This window comes from Kogia breviceps, chromosome 1 (genome assembly GCF_026419965.1).
Source record: "Kogia breviceps isolate mKogBre1 chromosome 1, mKogBre1 haplotype 1, whole genome shotgun sequence".
NCBI classification, from domain to species: domain Eukaryota; kingdom Metazoa; phylum Chordata; class Mammalia; order Artiodactyla; family Physeteridae; genus Kogia; species Kogia breviceps.
This window is the reverse complement of record NC_081310.1, coordinates 64,460,795-64,481,979: the sequence shown is the minus strand read 5'-3', so window position 1 is coordinate 64,481,979 and position 21,185 is coordinate 64,460,795. Positions and strand designations below refer to the sequence as shown.

General features: G+C 44.5%; 1 protein-coding gene across 2 annotated transcripts; it reads right to left on the bottom strand.

The window, feature by feature from the left end:
* Positions 1 to 1,793: 1,793 nt before the first annotated feature.
* Positions 1,794 to 20,771, bottom strand: EIF2D (eukaryotic translation initiation factor 2D). Of its 2 annotated transcripts, none has more exons than XM_067033068.1 (15): positions 20,531 to 20,771; positions 19,418 to 19,608; positions 17,835 to 17,918; positions 17,261 to 17,351; positions 14,354 to 14,461; positions 11,987 to 12,243; positions 11,368 to 11,485; positions 9,724 to 9,769; positions 9,229 to 9,332; positions 8,958 to 9,107; positions 8,499 to 8,588; positions 7,692 to 7,787; positions 6,525 to 6,645; positions 3,428 to 3,678; positions 1,794 to 1,999 (listed from the first exon to the last, which is right to left on the bottom strand). In XM_067033068.1, coding segments are annotated over exons 1-15 (1,764 nt in total). In that variant the 5' UTR covers positions 20,587 to 20,771; the 3' UTR covers positions 1,794 to 1,998. The 2 variants fall into 2 exon arrangements, with proteins under 2 accessions (XP_066889169.1, XP_058905563.1); XM_059049580.2 differs by having other exon boundaries at positions 3,504 to 3,678.
* Between the last annotated feature and the right edge of the window lie 414 nt (positions 20,772 to 21,185).

Here is a 21,185-nt window from a genome sequence, read left to right as displayed (position 1 = left end):
GAGAGCACCCTCTGTCCAATACACATTCTTAAAAGTGTCCAGGAATGGGGCACATCTGTAATGTTTGCTCACCTAGACCTCCAAGAAGTATATCTTTCAATAATTTTGCCAAAACCCAGAAATGAAGGAGTTTCTGCTTTTCACTGAAACTCATTTGGTTACAATATGGGATTAAGTTTAAAGTTGTACATTTGACCCTGGTATAGATTATTCAGTTTAGCACACAGAAAAAGGAATCCTTTGCGCAGCCTAACTCTCCCCTGCCTCCTCACATGTACCTATGTTATTCACAAGGAGGAAAGGGAAGATGAGTCAGTGCAAATGTGTCACCATTACTGGAAAAACCATTCGAAGCACAAGTCTTGACAACACTTTCACAGCAGAATTGTGGGTCAAACCACAGTGAAGACTTGGATGTTCATTTTAGATCCAGCCTCACCATTTACTGGCTTGTGTCTTTAGCAGGGATTAACAAGGCAAGACACAACCCCTCTGAGGCTCCATTCCCTCCAAGGTTGTGCAAAACAAATCACGTCTGTGAAAGAACTTTATAAAGTACTACATGTTATTTGTATTCATATGAGGACCATATTTCATGACTGCTGTACATACTGTGCTCCCTTAGATCAAACTCTGTCCAAGGGTTCTGCTGTAACAGAACCTTGTTTGGGGTCAATTTCTAGAAATCTCTTTCTCAGTTTCATATTGCTTATGTCAACAGAGTGGATCGGTAAAAAAGGAGTTTACTTACAGTGAGTCAGCAGTGAAAAGGACAATTATTCGGGGCCTGAAACAAAAGGCAAGGGACCTCACACACACATTTTCATACTCATCTCCTTCTTCTTTTTCAAGCCCCAGATGGGGAATTTGTGAATATTGTAGACAGTTTCAAGGCTTTATCCTGGTTTAAAAAAAACAAAAGTGGTATGACCAAGGCAAAAAAGGAAGTAAACTGAAGTGTGTTTTTTTGATGGCAAAACCAAAGAACTCTGCAGTTATTCAGCTCAGCCCTTCTTCCTATCATACAAGGAGAGCCCTGGTATGGAAATGACTGCCCCAAACTGAGCAGGGACCACAGCAGGGGTTCTGAACCTTTTTGGCATCACATGATCCTGCTTGGAATTTGACAAAAGCATGGTAACCTCTTTTAGGAAAGTGATCATACAAAATCTTGCACACTCTTTCGGAGAAGTTTGTGGACCCTCTGCAGATCAACTGAAGACCTCTTCCATGAGCCCCAGGTGAAGAAGTTTGAGGCTAAAGAAAGCATTTGTTGGCTAAGGCTTCACTAGCAAAGCCATCATCTTGCAGCCACGTCACAACTTACGGCTGTTAGTGGCAGTTGCCAATGTTGGGGAAAAATTGTTGTATAGAATTCCATGTCCTGATGTGCTTTCACTGTTTCTTATTTCTGTATAGCCTAAACTTTGCTATAACTTAGGGCCAACCCTTCCTTCTTTTGCCTTGATTGATGACAAATATAAATATCTATATAAACAGCCCTTTAAAGATGTGAAGGAATGATTTGGGGCTAGGAGGTTAATTAGGTAGTAAGAACAGCAAGAGGCTGTTGAATATTTGGTAGAAGGACTTTAAAAATGGGAAGGGCCCACCTGCCTGAACTCTGGATGGGCTATTCAGCCTTGAAAGCAGAGGACGAACTAAAATGACTGAAACCATATGAATGGAAAAGGCACTCCACAACGGCCTTGAGTGGCCATTTAAAATGGCTTCTGATCTGAAAACTTCATACAACATTTTAGCTGAGTGGAGGAAACAAGAGGGAAATCAAATTTAGATTAGAATAAAAATTTATTTTGGTAAAGAATTATATATTTTTTTAATTTGCAAAAGCAGAAAATACTCATATAAATTACCAGCCCATAGCTTGGATTTCCTCTGGATCAACCACATGAAACAAGAGTCTGTCACTTCTTCTTGCCAGGTTTGGGGGCCTTTTCCAGGCCCTGGATGTGTTTTCGAGGAAGCTGATACTCTTCTACAATCCAAAAGGCAGAAACTCCTCAGTGAGGCATGTGTATGCTCTCCTCCCCGCAACCCCTTCCCCTTTGTCTACAATGACCCTCCTTGGCCCCGACCTCCAAGGTCCCCCATCTGCACGGCTACCTCCTGGCCCTCTTGCCCCACTGTGTGTTCATTCCTGCTGTCAACTCTCAGTTCAAACCATTTCCATCATATGACCTGCTCTTCTACACCCAGCTCAAACTCAACTCCGACGGGACTGGACCATTTATCCTTACACCTCGAGGATGAAGTGTGTATTTCCGCAATTTTCACGTTGATAGCTACCTTCTAGGTGTACTTCAGGCACTTATAATTTTCTCACAAGAGAGAATGTGTGTGTCTGAGTTCGGTCATGTGTTTATCTTTTTCCCTCTGTATTTCATATGGGGTTTTTCACTTAAAGGGGCTCAACTGTAAAAGTTAACTGCTGGGTACTGCCTTAGACCATAAAATAAATTTGCTTATTGAGCATTTACTATGGGCCAGACCCTGGGCATGAAAAAGGTAAGGTCTCTGATTCAAGAAGTTCAGTCTAACAGGGAGTTCAGACAACAGAATAAATTAGCCAAGTTGTAGACACTAACCAGAAATATAAACACAATTGGAAAGTACTATGTTAGCAGTCTTTTAAATGTCAATTTAAGGAAACAGAAAAAAAAATGGGACATGTTCTAAGACAGGCTTCCTGTGACCCCTGAGCTGGGCCAATGAGCCTTTAAGGTCAGGCTGTGAGAGGCCACACAAGGTGAGGGGACAACACAGAGGAAAGCATCCAGGTGTGAATGTGCAGGTGCACACGGGGAACAGCAAAGGAGATCAGCATGGCTGAAGCCTGGCGTGGGGATCAGGGACCTGCCAGAGAACCCGGATGGAAGATGGGGTTGGGCTGGGAGGGTCTTGTCTATTGAGCTTAAGAGTTTATTCTGAAGGCATTAAGGAGATATAAAAAGTTTTTCAGAGAGGAGTGATGTGATCACATTGTTTTAGGAAGCTGACTCCGGCAGCTGGAATTGAGGACAGACTGGAGGCTGGGTGACTCAGGGTTGGTAGAAAGAACCTAGGCTCGGGAGTCAAGCAAATCAAAGTTCAGAGCCCAGATGCAGCACTGAACAGCTGAATATCTCGTCGCAAAGTACTGAAACTTAGTTTCCTCATCTGCAAAACAGAAACAGTTCTGCAGCATCATTATGCTTCAGAGAGACCAAGCCTGCAAAAAGCCCAGCAAAGTGCCTAGCAAAGTTTGGGTGCTCAACAAATGTCTTACAAAAAAAGGAAAACCAGGAAGAAAATTACTCTACGAGCATGGTGGAGAAAACAATGAATTTGGGGGCTAAAGGATCTAGTTCATACATTAGTTCCACCTCTCTCTGGCTGCTGAAAGCTACATATATGGTAAACTCACTAGGGTGAGTTGAGTTGGTAGGAAGATCTTTGCCGAGTTAGACCAATGTGTCTGCTTCTTAAGAGGGGGTGCTCACCGAGCAACAGCCGGCCGAGGTGGTGGATCTGATTTCCCTGGATCTGAACCTGCAGGATGTCCTTGGTCCCAGGGGCAGGAGTGACAGTAGTGCTAGCCTGGCATCGCTGCTGGAGGATGGTAGCCACCGAGCATGGGTCCAGACCATAGGCCTCCAAGTTCCGGACCACAGTCACCTGTGGGGGACAGAAGACTGATGGTGGGTACAGACCACATGCCCTCCCCTCCAGAAACCTTCCAGGGCCTCAGAAGCCTCCTCACCCCCTATGTTCACCATGCCTACAACCATGGTACCCTCATCCAAATAATTAATTTTTGTGCTTCTAAATTGATTTTTTCTTTCTACCCCATCCAATACAGGTACACCTCAGAGGTATTGTGGGTTCAGTTCCAGACCCACCATGATAAAGCGAGTATCACAGTAAAATGAGTCACATGAATTTTTGGTTTCCCAGTGCATATAAAAGTTACATTCTCATGAAAATCAAAACCACAATGAGGTACCACCTCACACTGTTCAGAATGGCCATCATTAAAGTCTACAAATAACAAACAAATGCTGGAGAGGGTGTGGAGAAAAGGAAACCCTCTTACACTCTGGGTGGGAATGTAAATTGGTACAGCTGCTATGGAGAACAGTATGGAGGTCCCTCAAAAAACTAAAAATAGAACTACCATATGATCTAGCAATCCCACTCCTGGGCATATACCCAGGCAAAACTATAACTCGAGAAGATACATGTACCCCTATGCTCATAGCATCACTGTTTACAATAGCCAAGACATGGAAACAACCTATCATTCTATTTACAGATGAATGGATAAAGAAGATGTGGTACATATATACAATGGAATATTACTCAGCCATAAAAAAGAATTAAATAATGCCATTTGCAGCAACATGGACGGACCTAGAGATTATCACACTAAGCGAAGTAAGTCAGAAAGAGAAAGACAAATACCATATGATATCACTTATATATGGAATCTAAAATACAACACAAATGAACTTATCTATGAAACAGAAAACAGACTCACAGACATAGAGAACAGTCTTGTGGTTGCCAAGGGGGAGGCGGGTGGGTAAGGGAAGGATTAGGAGTTTGGGACTAGCAGATGCAAACTAGTAAGTACAGGATAGATAAATAACAAGGGCCTAGTGTATAGCACAGGGAGCTATATTCAATATCCTGTGATAAACCATATGGAAAATAATACAAAAAAGAATATATATATGTATAACTGAATCACTTTGCTGTACAGCAGAAATTAACACAACATTGTAAATCAACTACACTTCAATGAAATATTTTTAAAAGTTATGTTCTCACTACACTATTAAGTTTGCAATAATATTATATCTTAAAAAACAAAGTATATACCTTAATTTAAAAATACCTTATTGCTAAAAAGTGCTACCCATCACCTGAACCTTCAACGAGTTGTAACCTTTTTCACAATAGTAACATCAAAGATCATTGATCATCGATCACCATAACAAATTTAATAATGAAAAAATTCATATACTTTTTTAAAAGTTTTTTTTTAATGGAGAATTTAAAACATAAATAAAAGTAGAATAGTACAATGAGCTCTCGTGTACCCATCACGAATTTTAACAATTATCAACTCATGACCAACCTTGATTCACCTATATCCCCACCCACCCCCATTCCTGTGTTACTTTAAAGCAAATCCCCCTAGACATCAGATCTCGTCTACAAATATTTCAGTATGTATCGCCAAAAGACAAGGGCTCTTTTTAACATAAAGACAAAACCATCATCACACATAATTACACATTCAAGAAACGGCGGCTATTGCTAATTATTAAGGTTATCATTGTTTGGTTCTCATTTATTGAATGTTTATATGCCAAGTACTATTCTAAGTGCTTCACCTACATATATTCCTTCATTTGATCCTCACAGTGCCTTATGAGGTAGGTATTATCCCCATTCTTCATATAAGGAAACTCAGGCAAAACGACATTAAGTAACTTGCTCAAAGTCAAGCAGCAAGGCAAAGGCCACACTGGAACCCAGGTCTCTAATCTCAAAGCCCACATTCATAACCACACACTACTAGAAAGTTCTTTATTTTGAACCCAAGTCTGTCTTCTTGGGATTTCTACCCAGTAATCTTATTTCTGTCTTCTCAAGGCATACAAAATAAGTGCACTCCTTTTCCCAAGTACAGCTTTTCACATATTTGAGGACAGATGTAATTTGTTCCCTACGACTTTGTGTTGCCAAGCTAAACACACTCAGCTCCTTCAGCGATTCTTTTTTTCTTTCCTTTTTTTTTTTTTTCTTTTGGCTGCGTTGCATCTTCATTGTTGCGCGCGGCCTTTCTCTAGTTGCAGCAAGCAGGGTTTTCCCTTCGTTGTGGTGCACGGGCTCCTCCTTGCGGTTGCTTCTCTTGTTGCGGAGCACAGGCTCCAAGCACGTGGGCTTCAGTAGTTGCGGCACGTGGGCTTCAGTAGTTGTGGCATGTGGGCTCAGTAGTTGCGGCACGCGGGCTCTAGAGCGCAGGCTCAGTAGTTGTGGCGCATGGGCTTAGGTGCTCCGCGGCATGTGGGATCTTCCCAGGCCAGGGATCGAACCCATGTCCCCTGCATTGGCAGGCAGATTCTTAACCACTGCACCACCAGGGAAGTCCCTCCTTCAGTGATTCTTTAGGAGTTATTTTCACTGAGCAAGGCCCAAGAGGTAACAGAATGAGTAAGAGCTGAAAGCCCGTACCATAGTTCTAAGAAAAAAATAAATATAAGATCTTGTTTACTTTTAGAACCAGGCTCGAGCAAGTTTCCTAGTACAAAATCCTAGAGAGCAGTGAGGGAGGGGGTCAGCTTTACCTGTTTTACATAGGGCCTAGCCCAGTCACACAAACATGGGTGTTTCCTAAACAATCTTTGAGGCGTTTAAGGCCAATCTAAAAACCTCCGATCACATTAGAGAGACTAGAACTTAGCAGGGACATTAAATCACCATCTTCAAACATTGTGTCTTTTAAAAATTACCTTTTTGTTAGAAGCTCTCTGTGCTAGGGTGATGTCAATTGGGCAGATTTTGCCTTTCTTCACAATGGGCTCTTGTCCCGGAAAGGTCACTTGATAGGCAGGCTGCAATTTTTCCAAACATCTGAAACGGGAGTTAATGAGTTGGTGACTGATAAAGCCAGCAGAAACCATTTCCTCATATCCCATTCCCAGCAGACAGCTAGATGGAAGCTGATCTTACAGGTGGTGGTTCACCTCTGCCTGCACAGCAGAATCATTCAAATCAGCTAGGGAGCTAAACCCCAGACCAATTAAGTCAGAAACTCTGATCAGGAAGATTCATTTTTTAAAGCTCCCCAAAGTGTGGCCACAGTCAAGACCCACTGACTCAGGGAAGGGAACATCCAAGACTCGAGTGCCTAGAAACTTCCCACTTGCCTGGCCTTCTGAAAACCTGCCCAGGCGGGCTTGTGGAGTTTACTATCTCAAGAGTCTCCCTTACCCAGCAGAATAAAGTGCTGCTTCACATTTCTGACATGCTGCAATCAATGCATCATTTACAGACACCTTTACCACAAGGAATTGCTACCTTTTGTCTAACCAGATTTTCTTTTGCTAGCATATATATTGAGATTGACAAACTTTTTCTAGAAAGGGCCAGGTGGTAAATATTTTAGGCTTTCAAGGGCCATATGGTCTCTGATGAAATTACTCAACTGTGCCATTTAGCAGGAAAGCAGCACAGATAATATGTAAACAAATGGGTGTGGCTGCGTGCCAATAAAACCTTATTTACAAAAACAGGTAGCAGGCCAGATTTGGCCCACAGGCTATAGCTTACTAACTCCTTATAGAAGTTATTTTCAGTTTTAGGTCTACAGAAAAGAAAGAGCATAAGAATCCTTCCTTTGAAAAGACTTTAAGACAATCCCCACCCGCCACCCACACCTTCTTTTTTTGAAGCTCTTATTTCTAATTAATGTTCTTCTTCTCTCTCCTTCTCAAGTTCTTCTATACTGTGTTGGCTCAAATTGCTCCAAAGACCCTCCACATCAGAATTACCCAAGCCTGTGCTTACATAGACTGACATGGTGTGAATTATGGAAAGAAAGCCAGAGATGATGAGAGGGACAATTCTGAAGTCCAATGTGATAGACATTAAGGGGAGGGGCTGCCAATCCCCACTACCTGTTCAGGAGACTGTCCCATGGAAGCTTCATGACTGTGTGCTGTTCACCTTTCTCTAAGATGCAGTCACATAGGATGGGATCCAATTTCACAAGACTAAAGGGAAAGAAAAGGCAATAAAGAACTCCTAGCCCCACCCCTTCTGAACCCAGGGTCCACTCAGGATTCATGTGTTATGTGTTGTTTAAAGTCATTCAGGATTATTAGAACCAATCAGGGGTTCACAGTCCATGAAGCAATGTACCCTCTGGATGGGAGGTACATGTCTGCTTTCCTAGAACAAAGGAGAAACAGGCAGTGGAGGGGAAAGTGGGATGGGAAAAAAATCCGAAGACCGGGATCCTGGCTCACTTCTGCTACTAACTAACCATGATTAAGCCAGTAGTTCCCAACTTTTTGATCATGAGGGTATCTTTTGAAATTAAAGCAACACTCTTCATTTAGTAATTTACCTTCTATATCCATTTACTAAGAAAATAGAGAATACCAAAAAGCTAAGATGACTTTGGTAAAATTTTTTAAAGTTTGCATTTTGTCCCTCACAAGAGCAAGTGCATTTGAAAATCAACAGTAGATACATATAAGATGATGCGTATTCAGGCTACAGTCAATGTTGACAGCATATCTGGATCTGACTACCTTAGACCAGAGCTCTAAGTGTCCGCAGCCTATGGTTTAGAAACCACTGGCCTTGATTATTTCTAGAAGTCTGTGATCTCCTTCACCCCTCCCTTCCAGCCACCCTCCACGCATTCTGAAGATGAACACTGGAAGACATGGGGCGAGCTCTCCTCCCCATCCACTCACTTTTTGTTGTCTGCATCAACCAGGTCGTTTTTCTTGGCGTAGTTGATGACGAGTGTTCGGACCTCACTGCCCTCCAGGATGCTCCCCTTCCTAGGTGAGAAGTGACCCGGGGCGTTATTCACATTATGCTGGGAGACAAACTGTAAATACCAAGATTCACTTCCTGCTCAGCAGGGCGCTGTCCTCAGCTTCTCGACCTCTGGGTTCTTCCCTTTTCCTGCTTGGGGCCAGCAGGGCCGTGTGAAGAATAATTACAGGTAGAAAAGGGAGAGACCTACTCTCTCATTCACTTAGTCCAGAGACCCTTCCCAGGGGAAGAAGGCTTGAAGCTGGATCTGGGAGAAAGGGAGGAGGGAGCAGAGCAGGTTTTGCCAGTCACAGAAGAACACTACTCAGGCTGAAAGGATTATAGGCCAGAACACCAAGCAGGCAGAGAAGGGCTGCTCTCCAAAAACTCACTTGTGGCCAGACTCCTGGAAGAGCAGGGTCATGCTGGCTGGGACACAGTAGAGGGATTTTATATCTGGAGGGTGATAGGGCTGTTCCCTGCTACCCTCCTGGATTGTCTGGGAGGTCGGGGAGGGCTCGGGTATGACGAAAGATGTGATCCTAAAACCCAGCAGAAGGAAAGAAAAAACACATTTTATACTAGCGTCTCGGCGATTCCCGGTCCGTGGCCCAGGTGCCCTGGGGCCAGCTGAGCTGCGGTGACCAGGCCCCCTGCACTCACCTCGGGTGCTTCCAGTCCACAGCCACAATGCTCTCCACCCCTTTGCTCAGCTCCTGCACCTGTATAATCTGCTCCTGCTGCATGTGCTGCAGGAACTTAGAGAGCTAAGGGAGAGAGGGCCAGTGGTAGGGGACCTCATCGACTCTGCACACACACTGAGCACCTGAGACATGCCAGACACCGAGCTAGGCAGGTCCCGGGGAGGGACGTGGGACAGTCCCTGTCCTCATCCAGTCAGGAAGTGAAGGGCCCCTACTGGTGAAGCCTTTCAGAACTTGGATCAGATATAAAGGGGTGGGAAGGAGAGAGGGGAGTGGGTGCCCACCCAACTGCCTCAGCCCAGGGAGAGTTTTCTTCCGCCCCCTATACCTGGAATCAAAAAGCTTAATTCTAGCCTCAGCCCTGCAGATAGGGCTTCCCCATGTCCACCAGCTCACGCCACGTGCGCCCCTACACAGCTCCCTGTGTGGGTATGTGGAGAAGGGACCCGCTTACCTTTTTGTAGCTTGACTTCTTTATGTCCAGTTGTCGTCCTTCGGGGCTGATGGAAGATGGAAAAGGCAAGTTAAGCTAACAAAGCAGTAGTGGTACGGCCTGCCTGACACTGAGAGGAGGACATTTTCCTCAGCCATCCTCCTGTATGTTCAGAAAAAGGCCGCTGTTCCGGAGCTCTCTGCCCATCGGCAGCATCAGAGAGAGATGCAGACTTTAGCTGCTCCAGATCACTGCAGTCCAATAGGCCTTTCTGTAAAGATGGAATGTTCTCTGCTATCAACGTGGTGGCCCCTAGACAAATGTGGCTATTAAGCACTTGAAACGTGACTAATGTGACTAAGGAACTGAATTTTAAATTTTATTTAATTTTAATTAATTTAAATTTAAATAGCCACACATGGCTTGTGGCTACTGTACCAGATACAGCTTTAGATTCCTTTCAAACTAGACAACATTCTGTGGCCTCAGAAGTTTCACCTCTAGGTGAGCCTATGCAACACCAAGCTCACTGTGGCAGCGAGGCAAAGCACATCCTGCAGGCCAAATCTGGCAACGCCCATTCATCTACTGTCTGTGGTTGCTTTACTGCCACAATGGCAGACTTGCACAGTTGCAATAGAGACTGTAGGGCCTGCAAAGCCTAAAATAATTACTATCTGACTCTTTATAGACTGTTAGCTTTGGGGGAAAGATCCCTAATGAAAGCTGTAATCATTCTATCTCCCCAGAACGTACACGTCTTCTCTCAAAATGTGACAAGCAAAAGCAGTGGGATTCATAGGGATCCCTTCTAGAACCCACCCCAGGTTAAGAACCTCTACCCCTTTCCCAGTTACTTGCAACCCAGCAAGGTCAGGACAAATTACCAAGTATCCTGCCACACACTCCAGCCCCCATACTTGTATAGAATGCCTTAAAGAAGCTCACATGTAGAGGAAGAGAATTACATTAAAACCACTTTTGTAAAAAACAGAGCAAAATTCTCAAAAAGAAAGAAGTTCAGACTTGAGGTGAAAATCAATAAGCAAATCTCCTGACATGATCATATTTACTGGCTGCTTATTAAATGTCAGGTTATTCAATCTTGACAGCGATCTTACAAGTGTTGGAAATCAGGGCTCAGAGAAGCCGTCGCTCCAACAGCCTGGGGAGCTGGCTTTTGAGCCCAGGTGGCTCTGTCTTCAAAGTCCAGGTTCCACCCGCACGCGACACCCCCTCTGCTGGTGGCTGTGTGTGCGGTTCGGGTGGGGGGCTCACACCGATTCTTCCTGCTGACACAAGCTAATCGGGCCCACCTACTCTTCAGAAAGGTGTGAGGGGATTGAAGCCTCCAGACAAACAGGCTGCCCCAGGGCCCTTCCAGGGCCGGACATGCTACCCGATCTGTAAAAGAGCCCAGAATCACCACAGCAGAGGCAGTGCTCAAAGTGCCTTGCGAATTTTAACCTTCATTTCCTCAACATCCTTTCACTGGCTAAAACTTAAGTCTTTAAAACTCAGTATTTGCTAGATCAACCTTCCACTTCACTCCTTCCACATCATGTCCCTGAAACAATTCCCCCATCAGCCTTGTCCCACCCTACCACCAAAGAGCAAGAGACAGACCCACCGCCCGGCCCCTGGCCCACACCATGCCTTCCATACCAGCAGGAGAACATGTGGCTGCCCAGGAGAGTGCTGGTGAGTAAAGGGAGGTCAGCCTTTTTGACGCGGTACTTCAAAGCACGCAAGAAGCATCTCTGCAACAGTTCGTCCATTTGCTCTGCAAGGAAAAGACAAGAACCACATCCTTCCTGAGGGCCGCAGAAGGCGCGCGCAGCACAAGTAAACCCCCCGCACGGTGACATCCGTACCTCACCCCTCAGCTCGGAAGGAGCCCATTCCCAGGCACCAAAGCTCCCAGACTCTCTAGAACACTGAGCCTTTACAGAGGTCTGACCCCACGGAAGGGGTCAGGCCACAAAGTCCCACCCAGCCAGGCACAGATGCTTCTCTGATAGAGAAGTCAGAGCCAGAAGAAAACTAAGAGGGCCGTGTAGCTGGGAACAGTCCAAATAGCAGAGCTGACGGGTATCCAGGGAAACACGACATATGCGGAAGACTCCCAGGTAAGATGGCAAAGGGCTGTGGCACCACCCTCACCAAAAATAAGGACTTTCTCCTCCCCTCCCGGAGCTATGGTGCCACTCTAGTCAGAAGCAGAGCAGAGCACTTAAGTCTCCTACACTGAGAGGAGAGTGCCCTATTCCTGCCAGAGCTGTACCTTGAAGGGTCTTGCTGTCCGTGAGGTCTGGGTTCAGGCCCCCGACACTGGGGTCTTCTGTGGCTTCCAACAGGGACTTCTCCCCACACCTCTGCTGAACCTCCCCCTCCTCCTCCTCCTCTCCCTCCAGGGTCAGGTGCCTCATGTCTCCCTGCAAGGTGGTGTCTGCCTGGACAGACCCCTTCTCTTCACTGAGATCTGGGGGATCCAGGGCCAGTGGAGCAATGGATGGTGGAGAGGACTTGTCTCCAGATCGCCTGCAAAAACCTCATGTCAGAAACACTGAGCAGCAGCCACAATACTCCCCAGCCCTGGTCAGGGGGTCAGCGGGGGTCCAGAGAGAGCAAGACCCACGGGGAGGGGTGTCCAGGAGAGGCCAGAGAATCTGGGTGTGCCTCTCAAATCTGTTTCCAATTCTGGGCCCAGAGAAGTCCCATGCCTCAGTTTCCTCATCTCTGAAATGGGGAGAGTAATTCTTGCCTCCTCCTTAACCCAAAGGAATAATACTATTATTAACAGAAATTCAGGGACAGAGAAAAATTAAAGACAACATAGTTAAAGTGGAGCTCCCCTTCCAAAGTATTCCCTTCATATAAATTAAAAAGAAAACCATTTTGAATTAAATAACCAAATTAAGATTGCAAACGCATCTGTAGTACCATTTTGGTGAAATACAAACCCAAGGTTGAGCGTATGGAACAAATTACAAACACCTGGACTGCTCAAGACTGCAAAAACAGTTGCTTCTGTGTTAAATCAGAATGCAATCTAAAACAGATAAATGACAAGGACCAAATGTATAGCACAGGGAACTATATTCAATAACTTGTAATAACCTTTAATGGAAAAGAATCTGAAAAAGAACATATATGTATATATCTATATCTAGAATCACTAGATGTACTAATGATCACTAGAATCACTTGGCTGTACACCTGAAACTAACACAACACTGTACATCAACTATACCTCAATTGAAAAAAAAAGAATGCAATCTAACCTGCAGAGCAGAGATTACAATGGTTTTATGCCACTAAGCCTTATGAAGATAGCAAAAAAAGGGATGCCACGTAGCAGAGCGGTGAAAGCAAAAAGCTTTATGTTAACTAAGATTATGCAAGTCAAACAAAGTTTTACCAACTGCTGCAGCAAGGCTTATTAGTATGGCTACTAGTGAGGCCGGAGCGTATGTTTAGGCTATTCTGATCAGGTAAATACCATAAGTATTTTCAAAGGGTGGGAGGAGGGGAGACTGAGGCAGCCACTGATAAAACAATTTAGACGGGCTTCCCTGGTGGCACAGTGGTTAAGAATCCGCCTGCCAATGCAGGGGACATGGGTTCGAACTCTAGTCCGGGAAGATCCCATATGCCACAGAGCAACTGATCCCATGCACCACAACTACTGAGCCAGCATGCCACAACTACTGAAGCCCGTGCACCTAGAGAAGCCACCGCAATGAGAAGCCCGCATGCAGCAGCAAAGACCCAACGCAGCCAAAAATAAATATAAATAAAATAAATAAATTTATAAAAAAACAATTTAGACAACAGGACCTTAAATGCCAAGACTAACAGTCAGAAAACAAGGTGCTGGGAGTACGTGAGTAAGCAGCCCTCAAATGCCTGCTGAAACCCAGACTGATGAGGCTGTACCTCCAGCAAAGCAGGGCTTGGCCAATACTTGAAAAATAAGTAACTCCAAGACTGACTAAAAATGTAAGGGTAAATCTATATCAACAGGCCACAACACTTGGCCAAAAGACCAGGTACACTGCTTTCGAGAAAAGCACTACTTACTATTTTGGTTAAATGACAAGAAAATAACCAGAAAATAAACTCACTTACAGCTCCAGAGAGCAACTGTCACAGTTAGAAAGTGCAAGTTCCATAATGAGAAGGAGATCCGAAATGTGAAACTTGAACAACATGAAAGTAATCAGGTTATATCACCCTGGTGCCTGAGGATCTACTCTACTTTGATTTGGATTCAGATGTGAGAATTCCCGAGCACTCATCATGGGGTCAGAAAATGCCTAAATGTACATGGCAGAAAAGGCCAGATCGACCAGTGCCGTACAAATAAAGAATATCACTGTACTGAGAGGCAGAGAAGACAGTCCCTAAGGCCTTCTTCCAGGCCTAGGATTCTACAATTCACCTAGAAAATAAAGTTATCTGTAATTTCTTTTCTAAACAAGCAAAAAAAAAAAAATCTTTTCTCCACATTTTGCAAGGAAATTAATGTCTGGGGTCAGCAACTTGACTAAGGACACAGCAGGGATCAAAACTCTCACTTCTGAATCCAGGCCCTGTGCTCTCTCCGCCCACCCAGCTCCCTATAAAACAGAAAAAGCATGGAACCCACCACAAGTGGTCCTGGTAGGTGTGGAGGACAGAGAAGCCCCTTCCCTTCAGACCTGAGGTCAGCATCTCAGCTGTGGACATGGCAGCAACTCCGATGGCAACGGGGGCTCTGAGAAGGAGGAGGCCAGAGACAAGGGTCAGGGAAAGTCTTCCAGGAGGGCACATGTCAGGACCAGCTTTCTACACATGTGTTCAAAGCACCATGGTTGCAAATCTGAAGCATCCACTTGCATCACAGAGCTAAAACTCAGTGCAGTCTCAATCTTATTCAAATTACCTACACATATGACTTTCAAAAATTCCTTGACCAAATATTCCCTTCTGTGTAAGTAACTCCTCTACTGATGTTATCATTGTTATATTCTTATTATGAATCAAACCCAGGCAGGACTCAGAAGGATATTTAAAGTTCCCTTTCTTTAATTTCAAAAATATAAATTATCTCCCCTATCTTAAAAAAGGCATAGCCAGGGCTTCCCTGGTGGCACAGTGGTTGACAGTCCGCCTGCCGATGCAGGGGACACGGGTTCGTGCCCCGGTCCGGGAAGATCCCACATGACGCGGAGCGGCTAGGCCAGTGAGCCACGGCCACTGAGCCTGCGCGTCCCGAGCCTGTGCTCCGCAACAGGAGAGGCCACAACAGTGAGAGGCCCGCGTACCGCAAAAAAAAAAAAAAAGGCATAGCCATCCTATATGGAAATTCAGAAGGGAGGCCATTCATATACCATAAATTAGGCTGAGGGATGCCACAGGGAAAAGAGAAGAGAGATACAGTGGTACCAACTAAAGGTTCCTTCTGAGTTGGTTCTTTATAACAGGGCTTGCTCTGTATAACTATCTATCTGAGAACTGGATGTGTCCAAAATATCAAAAACAACCACATTTACAATAACTACAAAAAACTTCCAAAGCCCAAATGGGAAATCTCTGTCAGCCCACTGTTACTCAGCAATGCTCACACATTGCCTATAAGGATTGGTGTCCAGCTGGCTAACAGTAGGGGAATATACAAGCCTGGCAACGTTGCCTGGACCCAAGGGAGACGATTCAAGGGCAGATTTCCCAACACCTGAACTTCAAAAAAATGTCTGCTAATCCGGTGGCTCCACTTACTGTGCCCATGGGTCAGTTCCTGCCACAGAATCTTTGAATTTGGCTTCTTTCCCAGTTCCTAAAAGACGGGTCATTGTCTTCCACCCTTGGAATGGTCAATGGCTCAAGAACTTCAGTCTCGAACATGGCTTGTAGTTTTAGTAAACTCCCTTGTACCCTCACCCCCTTCCATAAACCACCTAGGCTTTATTCCCACATACATTCTAAATGCCAAACTGAGAGGCCAAATACACATTTATGTAGTTTTCTCCTATCTTGGATAGAATACTGGGGGGAAAAACAATAATTTCACCATTCTCTTCAACTTCAAGTTTTGCTACAGGTAAATAAGGAAGGAAACATTTCTAGGTGCTTGGTTCCAAAAGGTTCAAGGAAAATAGGAGAATATGAGCAGCAAAAATAAGATCTTTAAACACTGACCCCTCCCATGCCTACCATGTTTCTCTCTCAAAGAAGCCATGAGTAAAATAATAAGATGTCATTTTTCATTCAGGATGATACAAATGAAAATGACCCATCATATCCAGTGTCGGTGAGCATGTAAGGAAACAGGCTCCATATACCCTGTAGGTAGGAGGGAAAACTGACAAAGCATTTTTATAGGGCAACAGAAAATATGCACGATCTTCAGCCAAACAGTTCTGCTTCTCAGTATCTACTTTAGAAAAATATTGGCACTAATGTCCCTGGAGGTATCAGGAAGATCTTGTTTGTGATAGAGACAAAGTAGAGGCAATCACAATGTCCATTAGGAGGGGACTTTTCCCATCACCCCACAGCGGGTAAAAAGATTCAGCTTATCTGTGCTTGCTGACATAGAAAATGTCCCCACTACCTAAGTGAAAAAGCAATAGGGATAAAGTTTGTTTATTTGTATTTTTAAAACATACACACCCCAAACCATACATTTTATATGCACGTGTATATATGCATTGAAGAAGGCTGACGAAGACATGCATCAGAATGATAATGGTTACTTCTAGGAGAAAAGAATTATGGGGTGAGAGGGTTTTGATTTTTCAGAACTGTTCATATGATTACTTCCTAATTTATTTTAAAAAAGAGACACTGTGGTGATGGCTGAACAACCCTGTAAGTATACTAAAAAAAAATCACTGAATTGTACATTTGAAAAAGGTGAATTTTATAGTATGAAAACTATATCTCAATAAATCTATTAAAAATAATTAAAAGATGATGATGATGATGTGGATGTTAGACAAAAATAATGTTGAAGTCATGAAAGGCAGGAAAGACCAAGAAAATGTCACAGACAGGAGACGAAGAAGACATGACAATTAAATGCAATGTGGTACCCTAGACTGGATTCTTGAACACAAAAAAAGAAAAAAAAAACATCGTGGGAAAACCGGGGAAATATGCATAAAGTCGGTAATTGTGTCAAAAGGACTGTACCAATGTTAATTCCTTAGTGTTGATAATAAGTGTTGATAGTGTGGTTATACAAGATGTTATCATTACAGGAAGCTGGGTAAGGAGTATTTCAGGACTCTGTACTATACTTGCAACTCCTCTGTAAATCTAAGAAAAAAATTTTTATAGGAGAAAAAAAACAAATAAATGTTAAAAAAGAAGCAGCAGCAGGAGCAAATACAATTGGCCCAGATGTATGGACACCCCACAGGCTCACTGCCATTCCCCACTCTCTGACTGTTCAGGAAGAATCTGTTTTTCCTTTTAATCCTTTATCCATATGCTGTGAAGTTGTCATTCCCACCCCTCCCAAGTTTTCCCTAAGTTTTTTCCCCATAGGCACAGCTGACTGGCACAGTACCTGTTCCCCACCAAGGCAATGGCACAGAGGTCACCCTTCTGTACCTGAGGCAGACCAGCAGGGGCCACCACTAGTCCTGGCAGCATCAAATCTGCAGGAAACAAAAGCATTGCAACTAACCTCACAGTTTACTTCATCATTTATTCATTCGCTCAACAAACAAACATTTATTAAGCATCAACTACGTTATTCATAATGAAAATAAAAAGTGGCAAACTGAGGATCAGACCTTTTCCTTCTGGGAGACTAGTGGTCAAATTGAAGCACCAAGCTGAGGGTCCAGTTCCATGATCTATCTTATTCTGGCTTCCTAAATTCAGTTTATTAATCTAAAGTATAGCATATGGCAGTTCAGAAAGCACTTTCGTGTCACTTATCTTATTTAAACCTTACAGCAGGGTCAGAGAGGCCCAGAGAGCTTACAGAAGCAGCCAAGTAAGAGATGCAACAGACATGGGGGAAATATCCTATTTTTCAATCATATGAATGCACAAAATGGGTACATTTATTAAAGTAGTTGGACTTTACTAAGTAGGTTTCAGCCAGTATCCAGAATATAGGAAAATACTCTTACCTGCTCCCCCCACCAGTTTTTCAAGCACCAGGGGCCATGTTGTAAATGTTGGTAGAAGATCAGGATAAGACCACAGGGTGTACACTGTCCAAAAAGAGAGCCAGAAAACACTTACTGCCCAAAAGTCAACCCCCTGGGGAATGGCAAAGCCAAACACTAAGGGCACATTAAGCAAGATGTAGAAAAGAAACTCAACTCAAAGCTAGAGAGAAGGTTGTAAGAGGATGCCCAAAGAAGTTGCATTTTTTTTTTATTAGATTACCCCAAGTTTGTGAAGCGGTTTATATGTTATATGCTATTTACTTTAGAATCCTTGCTTACTTCAGCCTTAGAGACCTGCATTCTTTACATATTTATACTGAGCTCTTTGCAGTAGTTTCTCTCAATCTATGATCTTGAGAAGTTATCACTTTTACTGGTCGGAAGACACATGAAGTGAGCTACAGCTTTAAGAGTTTGTTTAATTGCCGAAGTTGGATATTTATGTGTAAGGCTAAAACTAGTGATGAAGTGAACATCTGCTTTTGCCTGTCCAGTATCCCTTTTCCCCTCTCTGGGAACTGAGTGCCCCTTTTCCTGTGGGAAACACATTCCATATAGTTTACATCAGGCTGACTCCCTTCTCAACGAGGCTGCAGTCTTGGAAGAAGGTGGAGACTTAAGAAACTGGGTGTCACTTGAGACTTGGAGGTACCTATTGTTCCACCTGGATTGCAGCAGCCGAAAATGGCCATAGTGGATAAAAGTAGGGACAGAGCCCCAATGAGGATTCCTTTTATGACCTCAGAAGCAAGTAATCCGAAACCAGGGCACCAGCCTTTAAGAAATTCTGAAACTTTCCCTTGTTTATTATTTTTATTCTCTCTGTTTCCACAGGGATTAGCAGTAAAACCCTTAGATCAAAAAGGGCTTGTATTTGTACAGCAGCAAAGCGGGGTGGGGGCAGGGGTGGCCTTGTGTAGGAGACTGCACTGCACTGCTGCAGCCAAGCTGGGAGGAAGAAAAGTCCCCAAATGACAAAGTAGGTGTCAGCAGCCATGGAAAAGAGAAAAGGACACTGCCTCTCTGAGATCTGCGACAAAGAAAGCAAGCAAAGAATCCTGAGAGCCAGACAGAGCCTAAGAAAGAATCCCTGTGAGATATTTCAACCAAAGTCCACCACTAAGACAGCTGGGTATGGAGTTTAATTAACCCAGCTTCTTTCCCATCACAGTATCTCTTCAGTATCTTAAGAAAATTCCACTAGTGAAAGTTTTAAGAAGCATTTTTTACATGCCCTGAAACTCCACCCTTTTCACGACCTCTGCTCCAATCCCTAGTTAACCCACTAGAAATGAGTGTTTCTTCACCTCAGAATTTCCCTTGGCAACCACGCTCTTTTTGTGTTAACCCTTTTTCCCCCTCACTTCTATAGCAGTTTCTGATCTTGAAAGACCCAATTCTAGGGACACTAAATCCAAAAAGATTCTTAGGGAGATTTTGCATTTATTTGTTTTAAGGAAGACAGATTAATGGAAGAAACAAGGAGAAACAGATATTAGGCAAGGACCATAGTAATGGCCATCTCCATCCCATTGCCATACCTGTCGGATATAGATTTTTCTCCAGTTCAAAGAGGATGGGGTTACCACCACTCACGTACACAGTCACTGCATCCCCTCTGTGAGCATACAACTTCACAATGTTGAGTTCTTCCTTTCCAGGTACTAACTCAGAGACCTGATCCGTTCCAAGAGTGGGGAAAACAGCTGTCACATCGGCCCGAAGCTTTCTCCTGCAGAGAGCACACATACCTGGTATGTATGCTGCCTGGATGGATTTTAATAAATATTGAGGACTCAAGACTTACTATAAAATCACGAGGGCCAAGAAAAAGACTGGTTGATGATGCCCTATTCTCACTCTTCCAAAACATCCTATTCTCTTTCTCATCCAATGTCTCATCTATTTTCACATGTTCCTGGGGCATGTCTTTCCATTTTACAAAGAAAGGAAAAAACTGAGATCCAGTAAGCAACCCAAGTTAGCCTGCCACTGGAACCTAAACCCTGCCTTCCTGACTCCACACATAGCTCTTGGACCCACTCCTTTCTCATATATGCTTGACAAATCTGTCAACTTATGATTAAACAGCTCTGCTAGGGCACCAAGAATGACAACTATAGAACACTGGCTCCAAAATTCCCAAGGTGATACCTTCATTTGCAAAACCGAACAGATACAGTTCTTACCACATGTGCCTTATCCTCTCTCACTTCACCCTCCATCTGTCTCTCCTGCCAGTGGTAATCACTAGACACTTCTCGTATACTTGTAGTTCTCTGTGCCCCATCTAAGCTCTCCCAAGGGACTCAAAGCTCTTGGTAGGGCAGGGACCCCGTTTTCCTTCATTTTTGCATCCTCCACGACACCTTAAACAGACTGCAGTCAATACGCGCTGATTGAATTACGCTTTCTCGTAAACTCACTAAAATATACAAAAGACAGCCTGGGATTTAAATCAGGCCTCCTCTCCATCTTCACCCTCAAAACACGTCTAACTCACCCTTGCCCGCCCCCTGGGGTCCCTTCTCCGGCTGTACCCCTCGGCTTCCACCCCAAGTCGGCTGACCCAGCCCAGAAAAGGCTGTGAGCCAGCCGAGCTTGAGAGATGTCTGGATGCCCTGGTGGGCAGAGCAGGCTCTTCTCTCCCTCACCTGTCCGACCCCTTGATGGCCGTGTTGGACTTGACCCGAAAGGCCTTGGCAAACATGTCTGCTGGAGTGGCCTGGGGAAGAGAAGGAGACCACAGCAGCCAGGGGCTGTCAGGAAAGCGCGAGCACGGCGGCTTCCCGACCCGCAGTCCTGGGGGCAGCCATGCTTGGGCCCGGCTGGGAAAAGGGCCCGGCTGGAAACCGGGGCCGCGCAGCTTCACCGCCACCCCTAGTGGCAAGGCTGGGAACTGAAGCATGGGGGGCGGGACCGGAGAAGGCGGAGCGGATCCCTGCGCGGAGCGGTGCACCCGGCCGCCGCACCCCTTCTGCCCGGCTCTGCGCCTACGCGAGTGGCTTGAGCGCGGGCGTCTGTAGTATCTCTGGGGCCAACAACGATTCCGTTCATTTTTACTCCGTCAGCGTTATAGTGTGTTGAGTAGGAGCTCTGCCAGCTCTCGTTCCATTCAGTTTAGTTCAGCTGCACAAAATTAATTGAACTCGTGTTTTATTAAATGTGCAGTCCTCTTGAATGCTTTTCTTCAGGGCTTTTATTAAAATCTTTACATTTTATTGCACACTTGGGGCCTCAGCTAGAATTCTTTCCGAGATTTTCTCCTCCCTGTTATTTAATTTACATGGGGTGATAATAACAATAACA

Excerpts from the sequence above, each read along its gene's own strand:
- EIF2D (XM_067033068.1), bottom strand. The coding sequence starts at position 20,586 with ATGTTTGCCAAGGCCTTTCGGGTCAAGTCCAACACGGCCATCAAGGGG. Across the intron at positions 8,589-8,957 it reads TTCCAGGAGTCTGGCCACAA|GAAGGGGAGCATCCTGGAGG; the intron begins GTGAGTTTTTGG and ends CTTCTCACCTAG. Across the intron at positions 6,646-7,691 it reads TGGGACAGTCTCCTGAACAG|ATGTTTGGAAAAATTGCAGC; the intron begins GTAGTGGGGATT and ends CTCCCGTTTCAG.